General features: G+C 41.1%; 1 protein-coding gene and 1 long non-coding RNA gene across 3 annotated transcripts in view; one reads left to right on the top strand and one right to left on the bottom strand.

Moving 5' to 3' along the window:
* LOC141569361 (uncharacterized) overlaps nucleotides 1-21,243 on the bottom strand; it is a 366,511-nt gene that overhangs the window by 53,194 nt on the left and 292,074 nt on the right. The window lies entirely within an intron of this gene.
* On the top strand, nucleotides 577-20,920 carry TNFSF4 (TNF superfamily member 4). Its single transcript, XM_019731029.2, has 3 exons — nucleotides 577-858; nucleotides 15,991-16,033; nucleotides 17,946-20,920. Exons 1-3 carry the CDS (start codon nucleotides 706-708, stop codon nucleotides 18,293-18,295), a joined length of 546 nt encoding a protein of 181 aa, XP_019586588.2. The 5' UTR covers nucleotides 577-705; the 3' UTR covers nucleotides 18,296-20,920.

Raw genomic sequence — 21,243 nt, 5'->3', positions numbered from 1 at the left:
GCTGCAGAGTACCGTGTCTTGACACATCGATGTTCACAAAATACTAGTTTATTTATTGTAATGTAACGGGTTCAAACAAGAGGATCTCACTCCTTTATTTGTACACCGTCCTATTTTCTTCTTTTCTCTTTTTCACTGTGAGAATGGTCGGTGTGTGCTTCCCCCTCCCCCTCCCGAATCTGTATAATGGGTTCAATGCTTAGTTACCAGCATTTTCCTGAAATCTCTTCTGTGATTTAAGACATCTCAGGGCAGGGATAAATAAGTTCCTCCATCAACGGATGATGATTTTTATCTCTATAAGTGACCCACAAATTGGTTACTGGTGCAATGAGAAATGAAGAAAATAGCATGCTTTTATGACTGTCATTTCACAGTCACTCAAATCAGAACTGGAATGCCACAAAAACAACTCCCTGGTAGCCCAGAGAAGAAAAAAAAAAAAAAGAAAGAAAGTAAAGGGGAAATTCAGATTAGTCACAAAGAAGTTCCCCCGCCTGCCTGCAAAAGCAGCAGCGTTAAAACTGAGAGAGTCCGCTCTGCTCTTTCAATCGCCTCTTATCTCTGGTCCTGGGACCTGTGCATATTTTCTGACAGATACGCTTTATTTTGTCTTCATCTCCTTGTTTGTAAAGAAGAGGTCAGTCCGCCTTCAGATTGCCCTTTGCCACAGCTGTCCTCTGTTGCTGAATACAGATTGTGAAGATGGAAGGGGTCCAACCCCCAGATGAGAATGTGGGAAACGCACCAGGGAGGAGATTCCAGACAAACAAGCTATTGCTGGTGACCTCCGTAATTCAGGCGCTGGGGCTGCTTCTGTGTCTCACCTACATCTGCCTGCACTTCCATACTTCTCAGGTAAGATGCACGACCGGGCACTTCGTTTCCACCAGCTTATACCGATGGCAGCTCCCACAGCTGCAAACGGTCACTTGGAAATGATCTGATGCCAACATTGTTGAGCTCTTTTTATCTTTTCCCCTCAGTGATTGTAAAATATGGTCTAACTCCGTCCTGTCTCTCTTTTCCTTCCTTCTTTTCAGAAGTGGTGGTGGTGGGGCACAGTGGAGGTAGGGCCAGAACGGTGCTTCTGGATTATTCTCTTTTTTTTCTTTGCAATGCAAGAATCCTGGTATTCCTTTATGAGCTGTCACTTTGAAACTTTGAGTCGCTGATATACTTGGTTTACGCATTCTGCTAGGAAACGTCTGATCAGGGAATTAATATAAAAAGGAAATGAGAATGAGACCAGTATCACTTTCCCATTGTATTCATAAAACTCATAGACACTCCTAGGACATTTGCTCCTGCGTTTTGAAGAATGCTGAAGGTATTGCTGTTAAGTTCTTTTAAATAGCGAACCTGTGTGTTTTAAAGGCAGAGATGTGTGTGTTTGCGTGCGGGCACACACCTGGCCAAACATTTACTGCGACTTAATCAGATATTGCTTCTCACAGTCATTCTCTACCAATCACAACTTACAGACATCACTCTGTCTTTTTTCCACTTTGTCCAATATGGTACATGGTGGGTGATCTTCCCAGTATCCCCCCCCCACCCCCCGCTTAATGAAGCTATTCTTTCCATTTTCCCTTCTCTTTATTCTAGTCCCTTTAACATTATTTTTTCTTATTTACTTGTTCACATCTGCAAACATGATTAGGTCTTTAAGGATGTTTTTGACTACAGAAGACTCCACTGAAAAGAAAATAAATGTATAGTCTGCCCGTCTTCCCTTGTTGGGGCTAGTCTGATCATTCTTGTTTCTCTGGTGGGTTCCTTTGGGTTAGAAAAGTCTCTCCCTGGTGAAGATCAAACAATAGGAACTTTTATTTCTGATGGACATGCCAGAGACCTGGTACCTCAAAGGGGACCAGGATCAGATGAGTGCAGTCCTAGCCAATGCCCGGGCTTGCCTTTGCCTACCGGAAATAGGGGTTGTTGGTGCAGAGAGGCTGGTGGGAGTGTGGTTGTGATCACTGTACTGCAGAGAGGGCTCACGTCCCCAAATTCCAGATGTGTAGTCAGTGTCATGCTCAAGTGTACAGATCAGTGAGCACAACAATACACTCCCCCTGTGCCATCACGCCACACCTTTCCTTCTCTATGCAGAACCCTTTTTCGCGAAATTAGAGTAGGCGATTTGGGGAGCGGGTGTGGGGGAGGCACAATGCGTCCAAGGCAGGATGTCCAAGACATAGACCGGAATTAGGCACTTCTGAGAAGAAAACTCTAAAGAGAGTAATCAAAAATAGAAAAGCTGAGAGCATTCACCAGGTCTGAGAGCCCTGAGAGGGCTTTTTCAAACAACCACAGTGTTGCATGTTTCCTTAGGCTGTGGGGCGATAAAAAGACAGGACAGATGGCCAAAATCAAGGCGCAGCTGGGGCTCTGAGCACAAGAGAGCAAAAGGTGAAACACGTATAGCCAGTGGTGGCAGGGCCGCCCCGGACAACCAATACCGAGGGGATGCTGAGGAGAAGGGTCCTTTCTGGCAAGTCACCCAGGAACTCAGTGACAGAGCCTGGAAGGAAAGCTGAGGGCTGGTTTCAGGACACTAGAATTCACGGTGCGCTTTCTCTGATCCTGGCACAGAAATGGAAGCAAAGATAGGAGGTACATTAGACTATTAGTTCAAGAAACTTGCTCTCATATACTCTGGATACAGAATTTTTTGAACACAGATATATGAAATTCTTCACTTAATACTAACTTAATTTTTTTTCTTATTTCTAGCTAGACTGTTTTCAGTTAACATAATTTCTTCTTTTTTTTTTTTCAATTTATTGGGGTGCCAATTGTTAGTAAAAAACATAATTTCTTATACTCTTCTAGGACCCAGGCAAGCACAATGGGTTCTTCCATTTATTAATAATTTCATACAGTTTATTAGGGAGAAAGATAGAATAGACAGATTGTGTGTGTTCTCCCTGGAACTTGATCAAATGGTGGTGGTGGCAGGGTGTGTGTGTGTGTGTGTGTGTGTGTGAGAGAGAGAGAGAGAGAGAGAGAGAGAGAGAGAGAGAGAGAGAGATTGAGAGATATTGAGGAGGGTGTAGAGTAGTTGTTGAAAAATGGACATAGATTGGTAGCCTTTCTAAACTCATCAATGTAATTATTTGGAATTTGGGTTGAAGGACGGGGTAGAGACGATGATGATGCAAAAACACCATCTACTCCTATAAAACAATATTAGAGTGATCTGTATGTGGGGTGAAATGGAGCTGAAATATTCATCATTTACCCAGTTAAGTTGGATCTCTTTGATTATAGGAGAAAGATATTTGGAGTATCATAATTTTCCCATATTTTTCAGATTTAATTTTAGCCTTATAAAATAATTGCCTATATGGACGTCAAAACACAGATAGAAGTATTAAACTCCATTTGACAGTGAACTTCCCCTTTTTCCAAGTTTACTTAGTAAACTTTGTTTTCTCATCATTCAGTTACGTTATATTGACTTAGGTGAAAAGCAGAAGTGTTTGCCTTTGAGATGTCAGGGAAAAAAAGATAGGCCTTACCCACTCTCATATAATTCACTTCCCTCTTTGGACGTGGATTTTCTCATGTGTAACATGAAGCTGTTGGATCAAATGATCAGAATGACCTCTGCCAGCTCAATGTCCTGTGAGTATGTAGTTTATATATGTATTCACAGAATAGTAAGAGGAGTTGAGAAATACAACATGTAAGTAAATAGATTTTTGTGTCTGAGCTTATGAATTCCCTGGTTTTTAAGAAGGGAATGGAGGAAATCAAATTTGCACATATATATGTAATCTGCATGTATTTATATACCATGTGCATGTCTAAATAACCTATCCTGGGTAAGCAAAATACCATATTTAGGATGCGGAAAGGAGTGGGTGAGTATAGAATATCTATGATACAAGTTATAAAATTGAGTGCTCTGTCACCAAAAACAATATATACTGTTTGGATATTTATTCCAGCTGCTATTTAAAGTATCAGGCTTCCAGCCTTAACTATAACTTCAGCTGGGAACGATGGCAGAAAAAGAGCAGGTGTGTAAGGTCAATTTACAAATATAAGTTATCAATGTGTCTCAGGGTTATTGAAGCCAGGCTCTTCCAAGATTTATATCACCTTTATCATAGCACTTTTTAGATATGCGGGCTTTTAGTGATAATTCTTCAGCAAATCTCAGGAAAAAGTTCACATTCTCACCAGTTTTACTGCTGGAAAAAACAGAAGTGAAGGTCCTTGGAAAGTGAGCTGACTAGTTCTGTGTCAATGGTGGCAGAATTAGAATTCACAGTTTCTTAATGAAGTTTCAAGCTACAATTTGGACTTCTGCTTGTTTCATATAGGGAGAAAAAGAGGCATGTTTGCCTGAAAAATCTTGTCTCAGATTAGCTCAATTTATATGTATCCCCATGTAACCTAACAAGTTTTTTTTTAGAAATTCTTTTTATGACAGACATGCAAAGAAATGATTTTCAATGCAATTAAATTTACATTTCATAAGCAATTCTATGGGAATGAAAAAGAAATGTCTGAAGTATTGAACTCATTTGTCATTAAGTATTTTGAGGCTCTTAAAGAGGTATTAATAAAAACGTATAGAATCATTGGATTTTTGAGCAGGCATTAGTCTGCTTATAGGTAAGAAAACAGAAACCCAGAGAAGGTGAAAGCTGGGGGAGGAGGTAATGTTTCAGCTGATATTAGAAGGAGGAGTAGAAATTCTTTACGTAGACAAGAAAGGTGGTGGTGGTTGGGTAGGGGGCGGAAGGTTTTCCGGGCAGAACAGCAAACGGTTCAGAATGGTTGAGGTTGAGTGTTCCTAGGGGAAAATGGTGAAAGACAAAGCTGAAAGGGTCTTGTGACTCATGCGAGGGAACACGCTTCCTTCCATTCTGTGCAAAATAAAATACAGGAAAAATTACCCAAATTGTTGCTTCTCCAAATTTCGCTTCTCTTCTGTGGTCTACATATTGCACATGTAGAAAGTGAATCTACACTCATGCGGCACAAGGGGGCGCAACTGTAAAACTAACCACTCGCAATGAGCTTAAAGAGAGCCTACTTCCTTTTCCTGAGGGGTTAAGAAAACTTTTCTCAGGAAGCCAATGCTCCCCCAAGTGTAAAAGGATGGGGGGGGCCTCATATTGTTCATTATTTACACAATGATGATATTTTGTAAATAAAATATTTCGACATACATACTAACCCAAGTACTCAAGATAGGACAGAAAAATTTGGACTGGGATCCTGCTGGAAAAGGGCCCATATGTACACATAGGTGGAAACAAACACACACAGATCTAGAAGAGTTGGGACTGGAGCTGGAAGGCTCTTGGTATAGACCTAGGAATATAATCTCCTGATTCCACTTCTCTGACCTCAGCCCCTAGCTACTTGCATGGAGTGGACCTGCCTTGCCTGGGGGCTGACCACCTGCCCTTCCAATTCTATTTTTTTATTACTATTAAAATTTATTGGGGTGACAATGGTTAGGAAAATTGCATAGGTTTCAAGTGTACAATTCTATAATATATCATCTATATATCACATTGTCTGTTCACCAAACACCAGGGGTGCCAAAAAAATGTATACAAATGGACACTTTGGTCAACATTACTCAAGCAGTAGTACGTTCACCGTAATCAGAAAGGTCTGGACGCTGATGGTAACTACCTTGAGCACCTCTTGTAATTGTAGAAGACAAACGTGGCTTGTTATCTTTTGTTACCAGTATATATTGAGTATTACAATTTTAATAGCTTTTTCTTTTCTTAAAATGTGTATACATTTTTTTGGCACCCTCTGTATATGGTGATGGAAGGAGAACTGACTCTGGGTGGTGAACACGCAATTCTATTTCTTTTCATAGCAATTGCTTTTGGGCCCTACACTCTCAGAGAACCTGCACTTTCCACCCATTCCAGACATTCTGCATCCATGGAAAATGAACATAAATCTTCTTGAGTCACTTAGGTGTGAGGAATCATGTACAATGTTGTTACTACTGTGTAGTGTGTGAAACAAAACAACTAAGTTATGAAGTAGGAAGGTTATTTTTCACAGTCAGATGAAACATATGGCGGCGTTAGGATGCAATTGGATTCCCCAACATCCTATGGGTCATGTGTTTTGTTTGTAGCCACCCATACTTTTGAAACCCATATCTTTTCAAATGAAGGTATTATTAGGTGGGTGCAAAAGTAATTGCAGTTTTTGCCATTATTTTTAACCTTTTAAACCACAATTACTTTTGTACCAACCTAATAAACACTTCCTTATACAAAAACATAAAACACCCTCTTAAACTTTGTGGAGAGTCACTGAGGTGTAGAACAGAGTACTCCAGACCAGAAACTAGACAGCTCTGGTTCAGTCCAGTCTTTAATCTCCTGATCCTGGGTAAATTCCCTGAAATTCCCCGAACGTCAGTTTAATCATTTTTAAAATTGGAATTTGATTGTTGTGAGGAGCAAATAAATGTGTTCCAGAGCTTTGGAAATGCTGAAATGATTATTATTCATGGACACGCTTCCACAAACATGCTGCCCCTAAAACGTTTACCTTGGAGCACATACACATGTTTGCACACATGTATACACCATAACTCAAATCTCAGAAAGCATAGCACAGGCTTAACCTTAACCTCATGGACCTTGATTGCTGTACTGTAATTTTTAGGATTAAAAAACCCCTTGGAATAACTGTAGCATTTTTGACATAGATTTCTTTTTTTTTTTTTTTTTTTTTACTGACATAAATTATTTTAATAAATAAATGAAGGAGGAGAAAGGATACAGTTATACTACATGTTGATACGTCTCCCTCCAAGAGTGAAGCTTAATACACGCCCCCTTGAGTGTGAAAGGGATGACTGACTCACTTCCAAAAAAACACAGAAAGGGAAAAAGTAAATTTGTTTATGTGTGTGTCTGTGTGTGTGTGTATGGGTGTGTGTTACAGCCTAGTGTAAAATATATTTCTTATATATTTAACATAGATTTCTAATTGAGAGTTCATGGCTGCATTGGACAACAGTGGAAGAATGAAAGGGAGAATTTATTAGGGCATAAAGTGTTATTTGGTTTAGTGTCTAGAAGTGGTTCAGAGAACTGAAATTACACTTAGAACACATGGCTCAGGCTGTTTCTATCGCCCCCCACTTTGATGGGTTTTATCCAATTCCCCAATGACTTGGCTGCCAAATAGGGCAGAAAATTATATTTAGGAGTGTGGTCTGGTTCACAATACTAGAAACATTGGGAATGTGACTGGCATACAGTAATTCCCCCTTATCCGCGGTTTCACTTTTCCAGGTTTCAGTTATCCGTGGTCAACCGCAGCCCCAAAATATTAAATGAAAAATTCTTGAAATAAACAATTCATAAGTTTAAAATTGCAATCATCCTGAGTAGTGTGATGAAACCTCACACTGTCCTGCCAGAATGTGAATCATCCCTTTGTCCAGCATCTGCACAGCTGTAGATGATTTGGCTCTTAGTCACTTAGTTAGTAGCTGTCTCTGTGATCAGATCTACTGTTGAGGTATCACCATGCTTGTGCTCAGTAACCCCTATTTTACTTAATGGCCCCAAAGTGCAAGAGTAGTGATGCTGGCAATTCGGATACGCCAAGAGAAGCTGTAAAGTGCTTTCTTAAGTGAAAAGGTGTGTATGTATGTATGTATAGGAAAAAAATATAGTATATATAGGGTTCGGTACTATCCACTGTTTCAGGGTATGATCCATTGGGGTCTTGGAACTTATCCTCTGAGGAAAAGGAGGAACTAGTTTAATGAAAAATTATTTTTCTTTTCAGCAGACATTTCATTCTGAAATGCACCTTAGGTGGGTTATTCGTTTGTATAAATTTGTCTAGCTTTGATATCATGTAAATGCTATTTAAGAATATACTATGACAGAGAAATGGATAAATAGACCCACAAAGTTTTCTTGATTCTTCTGATACTAATTTAATAAGAGCTTGTGGGTGGAAAAGCATCCTTCCCAAAGGGTTGCACTGTACATGTGGGGAACTGAGGGGCCCAATGAGTTTAAATGATGGACCCTCAGGGCTGGGTTTCCCTGGAAACAGCCACAGCAGGAGCTCAGAAGCCCAGAGAAGCCATCAAATGAAGGTCAGGGTGAAAAGGACGCTATTACAAAAATGACAACAAGCTTCAAAATAATCATTAAGGGAAAATATAAAAACCTTTTTGGGTTTAATAATAAGTTGTCAAATATGTATTTTATAGTTCAGTAATATATCAGGTTGGTGCAAAAGTAATTGCAGTTTTGCAATGATTTTTAACCTTTTAAACTGCAATTACCTTTGCACCGATCTAATAAAATACATTTTGAATTACTTGTGTGCTGAGGGCTTAATGTTTTTGGCTTCCAAGGTTCCTAAAGGTCTTAATCTGGCCCTGCCTTTGGTATGATGAAGGCTGGGAGCTCAAAGCTCTTCTTTGGGGGATGACTGAGGGATATCACTCCTGGTCGTACCTGCAGTAACCGTTCCTCATTTTTGCGTATCTTTTCCCCGCTTTTGTCCTCACTTCTTTACTATGATCCTGGAGGAAGATCGACAGATATTTGTGCGCAGTTTTACAAGGAGGAAATTTGAGATATGAGACCCTTGTCTAAGTTTATATAAATAGGTTAGAAATTAAGACTAGGTCTACATTCTAATCCTGTCTCCTTCCATTCCCCTTGGCCATGACCCGAGGACTCTAAGCTTTAAGAATTTTGGCTGCCCGTTTTAAAATTCATTTTCTTTTCTGACATTGGTTGTTTTTGAAGGAAAATTGAAGGAAAGATGTATGACCTGGTATAGAAGGAAGAAAGATTTTTTTTTTTAAATGATTTAAATCTACTTACAAAAATGTAAATAACACGATCAATGAATCTTTAATAATCACATAATACCTTAGGGATTATTTTTATAAAACAGAGCATAGCTAGTGTGATATATTCATAGGAGACAAAGGGGACCTGGATTCGGGCAGTAGCTCATCATTTGTATTCTCTGAGCTTTATTTTTCTATATCATCTATATCATCTATATCTGTATCTGTATCATCTATCTCTCTATCTATAGAGAGAAATACATCTACAGTAAAGAGGATTTGACTATATAATCTCCCGGGGTCTTTCTAGTTCTATCAGACTGAATCAGAGATTTGCTTTCATGTGATAGTATGATTTGAACACTCTACACAAATACCTATTCAACCCTGTAAAGGTTTCCTAGCGCTTCCATAACAAATTACCACAGACTGGGTGCCTTAAAGCAACAGAAATCTATTTCCTCACAGTTTTGGAAGATGGAAGTTCAAAGTCAAAGTGTCAGCAGGACCCTTTGAAGGCTCTAGGGAAGAGCCTTCCTTGCTTCTTTCTGGTTTCTGGTGGCTCCCAGCAATCCTTGGTGTTCCTTGGCTTGTAGCCACATCTGCCCAAGCTCTGCTGTCATCTTCACACAACCATCTTCCCTGTGTGTCTCTGGGTGACCCCCCCTTTCAAGGACACCAGTTATATTGGATTTAGGGCCCGCCCTAGTATAGTGGACCTCATGTTAATTAATTACATCTGCAAAGACCCATTTCTAAAAAAGGTCACATACTGAGGTGCCAGGTGGATGTGAATTTTGGGGTGACACTATTCAACTCACTACAAACCACTGATTCCTTTACGTACTCAACAATACTTATGGGGTGTCAGTTAATTGTCAGACACTGAGGAAACAGTGGTGAGCAAGACACAGTCTTCTTGCCCTCCCAGAGTTTCCAACCCAGTGGTTAAAGAAGACAGTTAAAGAAGCAGGAACGCAGTGTGCGATAAATTCTGGATAACCAAGTAGGGTACAAGTCTTCAGTAAGAGGTTGCGCAGAAAGCTATCTACCAGTTTCAGTCCCCAGTTTCTTGATTGCGAGTATAAAGTGAGCATACTTTTTTTTTTTTGCAGTAGGCACTTTGTTTCTCTTTCGTTCATTAATAAGAAGGCTTTAGTTTAAAATGTCATTGTCATTTTTCTCACTGCCACCACCATCTCCCACTGCTATTCTGTGATGATTTTTACCAGTCACCAATCTCAATTCCCATCAGAATAGCCAGGCTGAGGATGATTTAGCTTAATGCAAACAAAGCTAAGAGCTTCAGTGCACAAGCAATATGAGAGATACTCTTGCTCGCTCATTAGCCATCGGAGGGAGCCACCTGGGGTGGAGGGCTGGGCTTTGTTACAGCAGAGGGATTTAGCGTGTTGAGAAAATTTTCTGTTCCAAAGGCCTTTGTATCACCCCATCCCTTGGGATTTCTCTTTTGCGTGTTGTAATTTACCTGATCTCTGATATAGAAGAGCCCTCAGATACTGCTTATGCCACCATCTGAATTGAGGTCAGACATTAAGATGAGGAAATTGGAAACTGAGGAAGGGAAAGGACTTGTTCTGGCCTAAGACCAGACCCAGGTGTCCCTATTCCCAGCACGATGCCTTGTCCATGCCACACAGTTGCCTTCCCAAGGCAATAATCCCTCCTTTTTCTACAGCAAATGAGATGGGTAATGAGTGACTTCAAATAGAAGAGATTGTAATAATTCTGCTCAAGAATGAAAGGGACAATTTTTAAAAAAACCTTGATCAATGTACGGTGTTGGTTAGAGCCAGTGTCAGATATTACGTGATCATGGAGTCAGTAGCTAAGGTCTGGGCACAATCTAAGCAGCTAACATTTAGTGTTAGCTCAGCAAACATTTATGTACTGAATGCCATTGCGTTTGAGGCAGAGTAAGAGTCACAATAATGCAGTGGGTACATTTTTTTTTTTTTTTTTTTGACATTTTAAGAAAGTGTTTATTATATTAGAAAAGCTCATGTTTGACACTGGGAGAAGTATTACAACTATATCCACACATAGCAACATCCTTTGTTATTGAGAGTAGGTACATTGTTAACTGCCCCTGCCAGTTGCCTAGAGACTAAGCTGTTCCAAGGCTGTTATGGTGGACACTCACCCAGTCACCAAGCTGCGGAAGTGAGTTCTTAACACTGTTTTGGCAGACGCCTCTGTCAGTGTACTTTGAGGACTTCCCTAATTCATGCGGAGAGAGAAACCCAGAGATAAGAAAATCTTCCCCTTGAAGATATAAAAAGTTGCTTGCCTTAGGTCAATCACATAATTTGGAAGGTGTGCTCACATCACCTAGGTGCTTTTGGTTCATTTGGTTGTTTACCTGAATACCTGAGATTCCTCTTAGGAATCTAATCATTGCTAAACATTTGGGACATTAAAACCACAGTTCTTGTTCTTTAAGGTTAGAGGAAAGGTTCAGTAAAAGAGGCCTCTCTGAGGGATAGCCATTGCTAAGTAAAGTTGACAAGAAGAGCGGAAATGATTAGAGAGAGGAGGTGATGTCAGGATATAGCATGGGCCATACAGTAGAGAAGAGAGTGAAGGTTCAGCAAAAAGGTGTTGGCAGCCATGGTGAAAGTGGGAAGGACAAAGGGACAATTTTTGGGATGACAATTAAAGTAGCTTTTCTTGCTGTTCATGAAATCCCAACAGACTCTTAAATCAACAAGGTTTTCAAAGCCACACATCTTCGTCTCTAAGAAATGTAACTTTGGGATAAAGTTTTCTGACTACGGAAGACTCTTACCAAAGAACCAGATTTTGCCTATTTTGCCTATTCCTTTCTTGGAGTGGGGTTCTGAACTTCCCTGATCAGAAGTGAAGGCCCCTCTCTTGGTAAGGAGGATATTCACACTGAGGCTACATGGACCCCCCAGGATGAGTGTCTACCTCCCCAACCTACTAAATGGCTAAGCACAGAAAATTTCATCCTCCTCTTCAGAGGCTCCTTGAGATACAACCAGAGAGCCTGTGAGGTTGTGCTTTTGTGATCCACCGGATCTCCTCTGATTGACATGAAGCCCGAGGTTGGGACAGGAGAGGTTCACACTCCAGTAGAGGTGGCATGATGAACGGGGGAGTCCCCATCACAGATCTGTTTCCCCACCATCTTCCACTGACTCACACCCCACCCCATTCCTGCCTAGGATCTTGATTGTGGCCTGGTATCAGGTGAGGAAGGGCAAGGCCCACACAGTGAATGCAGAGACCACTTCCTGGTTTCATACTTGTTGGGTCTCGTTCTCTCCTGCCATAGATATCCCTCTCCAGGACAAATGTCAAACAAGTATAAGGTTGTCAGCCTCATGCCACAACCCAGTAAATCAAAATTAGAAACTCAGTCTCTCCAAAGATGATTTCATGAAGCAAGCATCACCTTTTTGGGAACATGATACAGACTGCTAGGTAAACGGTAGACATCAGACATCTCCCATCTATGTGCTCAAGGTGATGAGAGAGGCCAGGAAAGGACCTAATTCTGACTCTTCTTGGCAGCACCTGCTTGCTGCCTACTTTGTACTTGTTCCCTGCTGCCCCTTGCCAGCTCAGTCGTACTTGATCCAAGTCCAGCTAAAGGTTTTGCCAAATTGCACTACACAGACAGGTTTGTAGGTTTGGCTGAGGACATCTTTTCTGGACAACTTCTGGATATTTTGAGATACATCTGGATATTTTAACAACTGTCTAAAACCTAGTATTTTAATCTAGTTCAGTGTTGATGATGAAAATAATTCAAAATAATCTTGGACTCTCAGACAAATGCTTTCAGTAGGGTAAATATCAGAAGATATTTATTTTATCCACATCCACAAACATGGTCCTTTTTATACCAAGAAAAGCAAAATCCTGAGATCTTCTCCAGACACTAAGAAAATGGGCAATATCAAAGGTCCCAGAGGATTTCCATGTAAAGACAAGCTATAGAATAAAGCTTCTTCAATCTGGCAAAAGAGAAATGCAAACATCTGTCAGTCTACATGCCAGAATGAAAATACAGCCCTGAAGTCTGAATGAGATGGTATCAGAACCATGAGTGTACGAGAAGTCATCTTCTAGTTGAACCTTATATTTTACAGATGAAGAAATTGAGGATCCTAGAAATGAAGGGTTTCAACTGTGGCTCTCCAATCTGGTACAATTTTTATGATGCCATGTGAATAGTTATTTTTCTCCCCATTCAAATTTGGAGTGAGGAGACACTGCTATGAGGATTTCATTACTGTTTCATTCCATTTCCACGTAATAATGGCTATCCCTCAGAGAAGCCTCCTCAGTGCCAAGCTTGGAGGACAGAAGCTGCCACGCACAGAAGACTGCCAAAGATGTAGTCTCACCATGACCTCATCATGAGAGCACACAGGGAGAGCCCAGAGTTCAGGCTTCCTTCCTGGGTTTGAGGGCTGTTGTAAGTGAAGCCAAGAAACCAGGAACAACAGAGTCCCCAGAGATGGAGGGACATTCTTGGTGGATAGGACAAGAGAAGCAAGGGTTTTTGAATGCTTGCCATGCACCGAGTAAACTGCTGGGTGCTTTCACTTATGTTATCTTATTTATATCTTATTTAAACTTCACAGTCATCTTCTGGAACATTCCAAAAACAGTATGCCTTATTTTCACAGGCCTGAAAGCTAAAGCTCAGAAATGGCAGATAACGTTTCCAATTTCACAAAACTAGAGAAGTCATAATTTGAATTGAATCTGACTCTCAAGCCTGTGCAGTCTGCCTCGTCCTACCAGGCTCAAGGGCAAAGAGATGAAAGAAAATGGTTGGCTAGAGCATAAGACACAGAAAGGATATGTGTGACAATAAAGCTTGACAAGGATGTTGGAGCCGGGTGATGGAGGACCTTGAATTGGGCACTGTGGGGAGCTTCTGAGCAGTGGGGTTAGGCAACATGAAGTAACCAGGTATGGAGGATGAGGGGAAAAGTTGTGGCAGGGCAGGGAGCGAGAGGAAGGACCATTTATTTTATTTGACAACATTGCTTAGACTTGATGACTCGCTAGAGACTTCTGAGAATGTGCACATGTCTAATGCTGGGTAAACTTTAGGAAAAGGAACAGAAAACCTCAGCCTGGAGTTCCAGTAGATCTACCCCAGAGAGGAAGTGCTTTCCTTGCTGCCTCTCAGTGTTTTGGTCTCAGAGAGTGTCCTCTGGGTCACTAACACCCTTATTTCATCAGCGCACTTCAAAATGTTAGGAAATGTCTTTGAAGTGCAAAAACTATTTGGAGATTTTGCACAGTGAGTTAAATAATCCAATCACGAGGGCTTTTTAGATCAGAGAGCTTGTCTGGGGGAGGGGGGGAAGCTTCATTTTTTGCTTCTTTTATTAAAATTGACTTAGAGTTGCAACTTCCAAAATCTGGGTCATGTATGGTTAGTGCTGAAAGGGACGCCGGTGCTCTCCCAGTCATTCTTAAAAATGAGAAAACCATTGTCTACAGAAGTTATGGAACTTGCTTAAGACGACACTGTCTCCACCTGGCTGCCATGAGAACCCAGGCTGCTGCCAGCTGAGCCCTGCGCTTTCCCACAGGCTGCTTCTGACTTTCACAAGGCGGCCATTTTATGCCGGGACCAACCAGCCCAGAGAGCAGTGGGGGCATTTACTTTCCCTGGGGATTAGGGGGCAAGAGGAGAGAGGCCTTATTCCTGAGCTTTGCATACAGGACACCAATTCAGCACTAACCGTTCACAGAGGGGTAGAGAGAGCCAGACACTACTCAGTTAACTCAGGTGAACACTGCTGTCTACACACTCACCCCCGAAGTGACAGGGCTCAGAAAGGCTCTCCCTCTTTCCTCTGCTGCCTGTTGGTTTCCGCTTCGTAAGGCTTGTGATTTCGCTTCTAAGGGAAGTCAGGGGTTCCTTGTCTGTGTGGGCAGTCGCCCGTGGAATCCACTTGACTGTGCCAGGAGAATGGGAGGCAGGGATTCCACACCTCAGGGCATAAAAACAAATCCCTTCTCACACCTTCCACCAGGATATCTCACCCAAAAAATCCTGTGGGAAGAGCTGTTGTTCTTGGCAGGCTCAATAGGCAGTGTTTTCTTGTTTTGTTTCGTTGTTCTTTTTTTTTTTTCTGTCTCCTTTTTTTTTTTTTTTCCGTAGGTCATATAAGTACATGGTGCAAAATTTTAAAAATATACAAAAGTAGACCATGAAACGTGAGGGTCCCTCCCACTCTTGACTTCAGGCTTTCAATTTTTTTTCTCCAGAGGCAACACTTGCAACCAGTTTTTTAGTGTATTCTTTCCAATAAATTCAACACCCATACAAACATTTACTATTTTTTAACACATAGTAATATGCTTTACACATGATTCTGCCTTTTGCTTTTTCATGTCATATAGTTTGGGTTTTGCTCCATATTGAACTTCTTTGTTCTTTTAACTACCAAATTACTATGGACATTTTATCTACCAAGCTTCCTCTCTTTATTGTTTTACTTTTTTCTTGCTGTTGAATACTCTCGGTTCAAGTTAGGTTTTTCGGGCTGTTAAAGGAAGCGGAAAACCCAGCACAGAAAAAAAAAACTACACTCAAATCTACTGAACTTTGAAGGATTAGACCAGTTTTTAATTGCCTGTATGCCATGAAAGTAAAGCAATCATACTCCTGCACTACAGTGAAAGAGCAAGCAGCGTGAAGCACCCAGAATGCACTCCCAGTGCATTGTGGGAGTCTGTGGCCATGATGGATGGATCAGTCACAGCCTTTTCCACGAGGGGATCGCTAACTGAATGCATTTCTTACAAGATGACTATTACATGCTCTGTTATCTAAAATGGGAAATTGGGGCTCAGGGAGCCAAAACAACATACCAAACAAGAGTTTGGCAAAAATGAGGACAGATCTTAGATGCTTACACAAAAGAGCAGAATACACCTGACTTATCTTAAGAGATGTTACAGAAAAGCAAGGGGGGCAGGTAGGAAATCTGGGTCTAATATTTATAGAAAAACAGCAAGTATTGTCAAGTCTCCCCCTCTGCAGGCTACTACATTTCTGTTTCACAGGATGACTTGTCAAGTGCATTTGTTCACTTTTTTTTTTCCTAAAAATATATCCATGTTTTGTCTTTCAGGTGCCATCTCTGTACCACGAAAGTATCACAACACAATTTACCAGTAAGTACTGTCAAAAGTTTAATTGATTTATATTTTTAAAAGAGTCTTCTCTCCAGTCCCTTAATTTCCTCCAGAACACAAGATCCCTCCCTTTCCTAGGAATCATTAAATCCTGGAATTGCTAAAGGCTACATATTGTTTTCATTAGGGACAGAGAAGGAGGGTATAAAGCAGAAAAGGGGGGTAAGTAAATACCAAACCAATGTGTGTCACTGTTTTAATTACTTTATATGACTCACTCGATCTTCCCAGGAACGCGTTCAGTAGGAATTATTCTCATATTTTAGGTATGGAAACGAAGGCTTTACTTCTTACAAGTCTGTCTGACTGTCTGACTGTAGGGCATGTCATTTCCCACTCATTCTAGTGTGCTTCCCCGAAAATAAGACCTAGCCGGACCATTAGCTCTAATGCATCTTTTGGAGCAAACATTAATGCAAGACCCGGTCTTATTTTAATAAAACACCTGGTATAATATATAACATTATAATATAATATAATATAAAATATAATATAATATAATATAATATAATATAATATAATATAATATTAGGTTGGTACAAATGTAATTGTGGTTTTAATTATTTTTAATCTTTTAAACCGCAATTACTTTTGCACCAACTTAATAATACCAGGTCCTATATTAATATTTGTTCCAAAAGATGCATTAGAGTTGATGGTCCAGCGAGGTCTTATTTTTGGGGAAACACGGTAGTACAGCACAAGATTTCACCTTCATGAAAGTTGGGGGAGGCCCCTGATATGAAGGCAAGGTGACACTTTATCTGTCATGAGACCAGGATTTCCATCCATGGTTAACACTACAACAGCCACCAGTCGTTTCTCTAGGGCCACTCATTTGTTTAGTAAGTTCTGAGCCTGACGGGAAGTATATCTTGCCCTCCATAAGGGTTCCTCATTTTCAATTCAAAGTCTGTCCCCTGGGTCTGGTACAAAGCAAGAATGACTGAATTGTGTCCGGCAGTGGGGACCTACTCTAGTCTGTCACCAAGGGACACGGGCCAGAGTGGGGAGTCTGCGATGTGGTTGCTTGGCCATTCAGGATGATATTGGGCATGAATGGAAATAAAAGAAGCTCAGGCTTTTTGGCTGATACTTGGAATGGCTCCACACAAGGGTCTCAAAGCCACCTCAAAGGGTCTCTGTGTCCTCCTCCTCTGCTCCCTTTCCCTTCTTTTGTGGCAGCAACTCTTCCCAAAGAATCTTCCAGAAAAAACTAGCAACAAAAAGGTAGAGGGGAAAAGCAGGTCTGTGGTCTTGAGCTCGTCCACTCTCTTCCTACTGAGCAGAACTGGAGCCCACAGACATTCTGTGTACAGTGGTGTCATGAAGCCACTATGTTTACGTGACTATGAGCAAAGGCCAGTAAACGCTGTCGTGTAAATGTCCAATGCCTGGGGTATGTTAAAAATCTGCATTTCACGGTCAGGGGGAGAGAGAATAGGGCAGAGTTCAAGGCAATTTTAGGTGGTGTGTGGGACTGGGCAACAGGCATTCCCACCACCCTTTGCGCTAGTCTAGCCTTTGAGCCCGAAAGGAAGCACTGAACTGAAGTTGCCAACCCCTCCTGGTTTTGAAAATCAGGGAAATCTCCAAGCTCCATTTCCTGCCATATGTCTGCTGTGATGACTGCTAATTGCTATCGTCTCTCAGCTTTTGAATCGCAGCCCCCTCAGAAACTCTTTTGGCTACGAGTAGTACGTCTACTTCCTCTTCCTTCCCACAGGTAACGCAGAGTCCAGCCCTCACATGGAAACACAGTGCTCTCTTCCTCTCATTCTCCTCAACATCTCTCCCTATCACTTTTCTTCATTTGTTTTGGATGTATTGGAAGGTTATTGCCCAAAGCTGTGCTAAGGAATCATTCTTTTCTTTTCCCCCTTCTTTTTAGGGTGTGACACAGAGAAATGCTTCATTGTCACACACCCAAGCAAGGAACAAACCATGAAGGTGCAAAACAACTCAATCATCATCAACTGTGATGGGTTCTATCTCATCTCCCTGAAGGGCTATTTCACCCAGGAGATCAACCTCAACTTTCTTTACCGGAAGAGTCGGAAACCCCTCTTCTCCCTGAACAAGGTCAAATTTGTCAACTACATCACCGTGGCCTATCTACGTTACAAGGACAAAGTCTCTTTGACTGTGACCACTAACAATACCTCCTGGGAAGAAACCCAGGTGAACGGTGGGGAATTGATTCTCATCCAACAAAATCCTGGTGGATTCTGTGTCTACTGAGGACCTGATGGCCACACCTAAGCCAGGCACCAAGTATGAATGCCAGACTGGGGGCGGACAGGACACAGATTCTTCCTTGCGGGTGGAGAACTTGTCTCAGCTCAGCCCCTGTAGATGGCCACACAGGATGTGACCAGAAGAAGATTCCCCCACCCTCACTCAGGAATATTTAAAACTTATTTTACATATCATTTAACTTTATTTATCCTCATGTCTTCTAAATCACCTAGTCCTCATCCCTCATAATTGCCTCAATCCTATCAGGATAAATGAATACCTGCGTGCCTCTTCCTTAAGCCACACTGTTTCTATGGGTCAGGAAATTGTCATAATAAACTTTCTTTATTGAAAAAGACACTGGACTTCCATTTGCTGAAAATGTGACATCTGGCATTGTGAAAATGAAGAGGCCCAAGGAAAGGGATTAGGACTCTGCCAAAGGTGGTGTGGACCTACGCCAAAGCGGCCTCTCCAAGATGGAACTCATTGCAGTTTGCGTGTTGCCTACATACCTCTCATTTAGTGAAGTTCAAAAGGAAAATCAACTTCTGAACAGCTCTCTGGACTTGATAAAGATAGGCGGCTAAGGAATACTCTGGGCTCTGTCTGGGCTTTTTCCTTTACCACTTTGCTTTCCCAAGCAAATATTCTTAGTCGAAATTTGCCCTCAAAAAAAAAGCATCCTGGGGATGTGATGCTGTGAAAAATCTACTCGGTGATGTAAGGAAACTGACAGAGGTTTTTCTCAACTGGGAAAGTGAGATAATTATCTTGAGCACACAGGAGAGCAGTGAAACAGGATCTCTCAGGGTAAAAGTCAGTAAGAATTTACACAGTCTGGGAAGGAAAACATTCTTTGCCATTGATAGGCAAATGTTCAAATGTGCACCCTCCTGCTAATGCTAATACACACTCAGCCCCGTGCCTTGGACACATACACCATCATGTTGCTAGTTTCACAAATGAAGCAATTCTGTTATCAAATGCAACCTCATGTCAAAAGTCATCGAGAACCTATGGTATCTTATGAAAAACAATGATCTCTGTCTAGAAACACCATAGTTGAGACTAGAAGGACCCATAATCAGCCAATGCCTAGGCTTTCAAGGGAAGAAGATCCCCTGACATTTAAATGTCCCTCTTGAGACATCAGACTTACGGCTTTGTAGACAAATATGATTTTTTCGTAAGTCAAATTTCTAGACGATTTGTAGGTTCTCGAAGTTTTGAGAAAAACTTTTTGTCATGGTAGCCAGAGTTTCCCTGCTGTTTTAAATAGAGAGCACAAAATAGCATAGCCTTTTTCTGGATGATTCTGTGCCATCCCAGCGATTGCCCTGTGCTCTGATACAGTGATATCTTTAGAATCTCCAGAAAAATGGAAGGCAGTTTGTCCCCACACTAAATGGTCTCAGTCACATTTGGATTTTTTTTTCTACCATTGTTTCCCATCTCCTCCTTTGTGTCTGTCTGTCTCCAACGATATTCCCGCCCTTCCGTGTCAATCTGTTGTGGAGACATAAATATATGCTAAGTACAAGGAAGCTAAGTAAGAGAAACTGTGCATAAGGAAAGAGTAACTGGGCTCTAAATGATGGCCAAGGCACTCACGTGATCATGACCCCAACCACAGGGAAACATTTATGGAGGGAAACATTTGCGGAGCAGGCATTGGGCTACTGGTGTTACATGAATTGTTCTGAGAAAGATATTCTGTAAATCTGTCTTGACTACTCAGAGGATTGAAATATGAAGTGTGTGTGTGTGTGTGTGTGTGTGTACGTACGCGTGTGTACTTTTTGTTGTTGACTATCGTTTGCAAAGTTGATGTTACTCAATGAGTGATATCTAATAAGCAAATGTTTATGACTATAGATAATATTTAAGAAAATGTATGTTTACTTTTGTAAGCTTGGAATTCCTGCCCATATTTTACCTGGACATGAAAATTCCAGGCCTAAGCATAACTGTTCTGTTGCTTGTCTTTGGTGTCATGGCCCCTCCTCACAGGTGGCCACACCCGTTGGGTACACAGGGCCTACTCTTCCCATGATGGCTGCCTTCAGCTATACAGAGAAATATTTCTGCCATGCACCAGCCTCACTCCCCCACCTTCCACCCATCAAAATACGCCTGTGCCCTTTAAATCATTCCTTAAAGGGATATTACCTTTTCTCTGTACACAACAGAGTTCTGTAGAAAGAGAACTGATTGAGAAGTCAGGAGACTGGAATTCGGATTTTGACTCAGTCACTAATTAGCCAACTAACTTTGGCCAAATCCCCATTTTTCAATCCTGCTCTCTACTCTTATTAAACGATCACTTTAGAATCTTAGGTTCATAGTGCTAATGGTGTATGTACATACCAAGTGTCTGTTGTATTGGTTGCTATGAGTCAAGATGTTTATCCTCCTCCTTTACTATATGGAACTTTTTTTTTTTTTCTTGGACAAGCTAACAATCTTCCCTCAGCCTTCTTGGTGAGTCCTTCAAGAGCAGTTACCTGTTGTTACTTAGTGACTATCTATTTAGGGAATGGTTTAAGGGGTTCCGATCTTGATCTAAATCATAATTTGTTCTTAAGCCTACTGGGCAGGTCCCTTATTTTAAGCCCTAATTTTGTATTTAGTTCTTTCCTGGCTCTCAGAGAGTATTAATATTGATATTAATAATATAGCTAATAATAATATTGATATTTACATGGAAACAAATAAAAGATCTCAGAATTCACTACTGGTTAGAGTGTTGGAGTTTTTATTTATCCTTCTCTTCCTTTCCTTGTTATGATCAGCTAATTCCCTGATGAGGGCAAGCTTTCGGATTTCCTATCTGCCTCTAATTTCAGCCATCAGAACTACGTCCCCCACACCTGTTAGAATGAGTATAATGAGTGTCATCAATAAGACAAATGTAATAACAAGTGTTGAAGAGGCTGTGGAGAAAAAGG

This window comes from Rhinolophus sinicus, linkage group LG17 (genome assembly GCF_036562045.2).
Source record: "Rhinolophus sinicus isolate RSC01 linkage group LG17, ASM3656204v1, whole genome shotgun sequence".
Classification (NCBI taxonomy): Eukaryota; Metazoa; Chordata; class Mammalia; order Chiroptera; family Rhinolophidae; genus Rhinolophus; species Rhinolophus sinicus.
The sequence above is the reverse complement of the archived record's forward strand: the minus strand, read 5'-3'. Positions and strand labels throughout refer to the sequence as shown.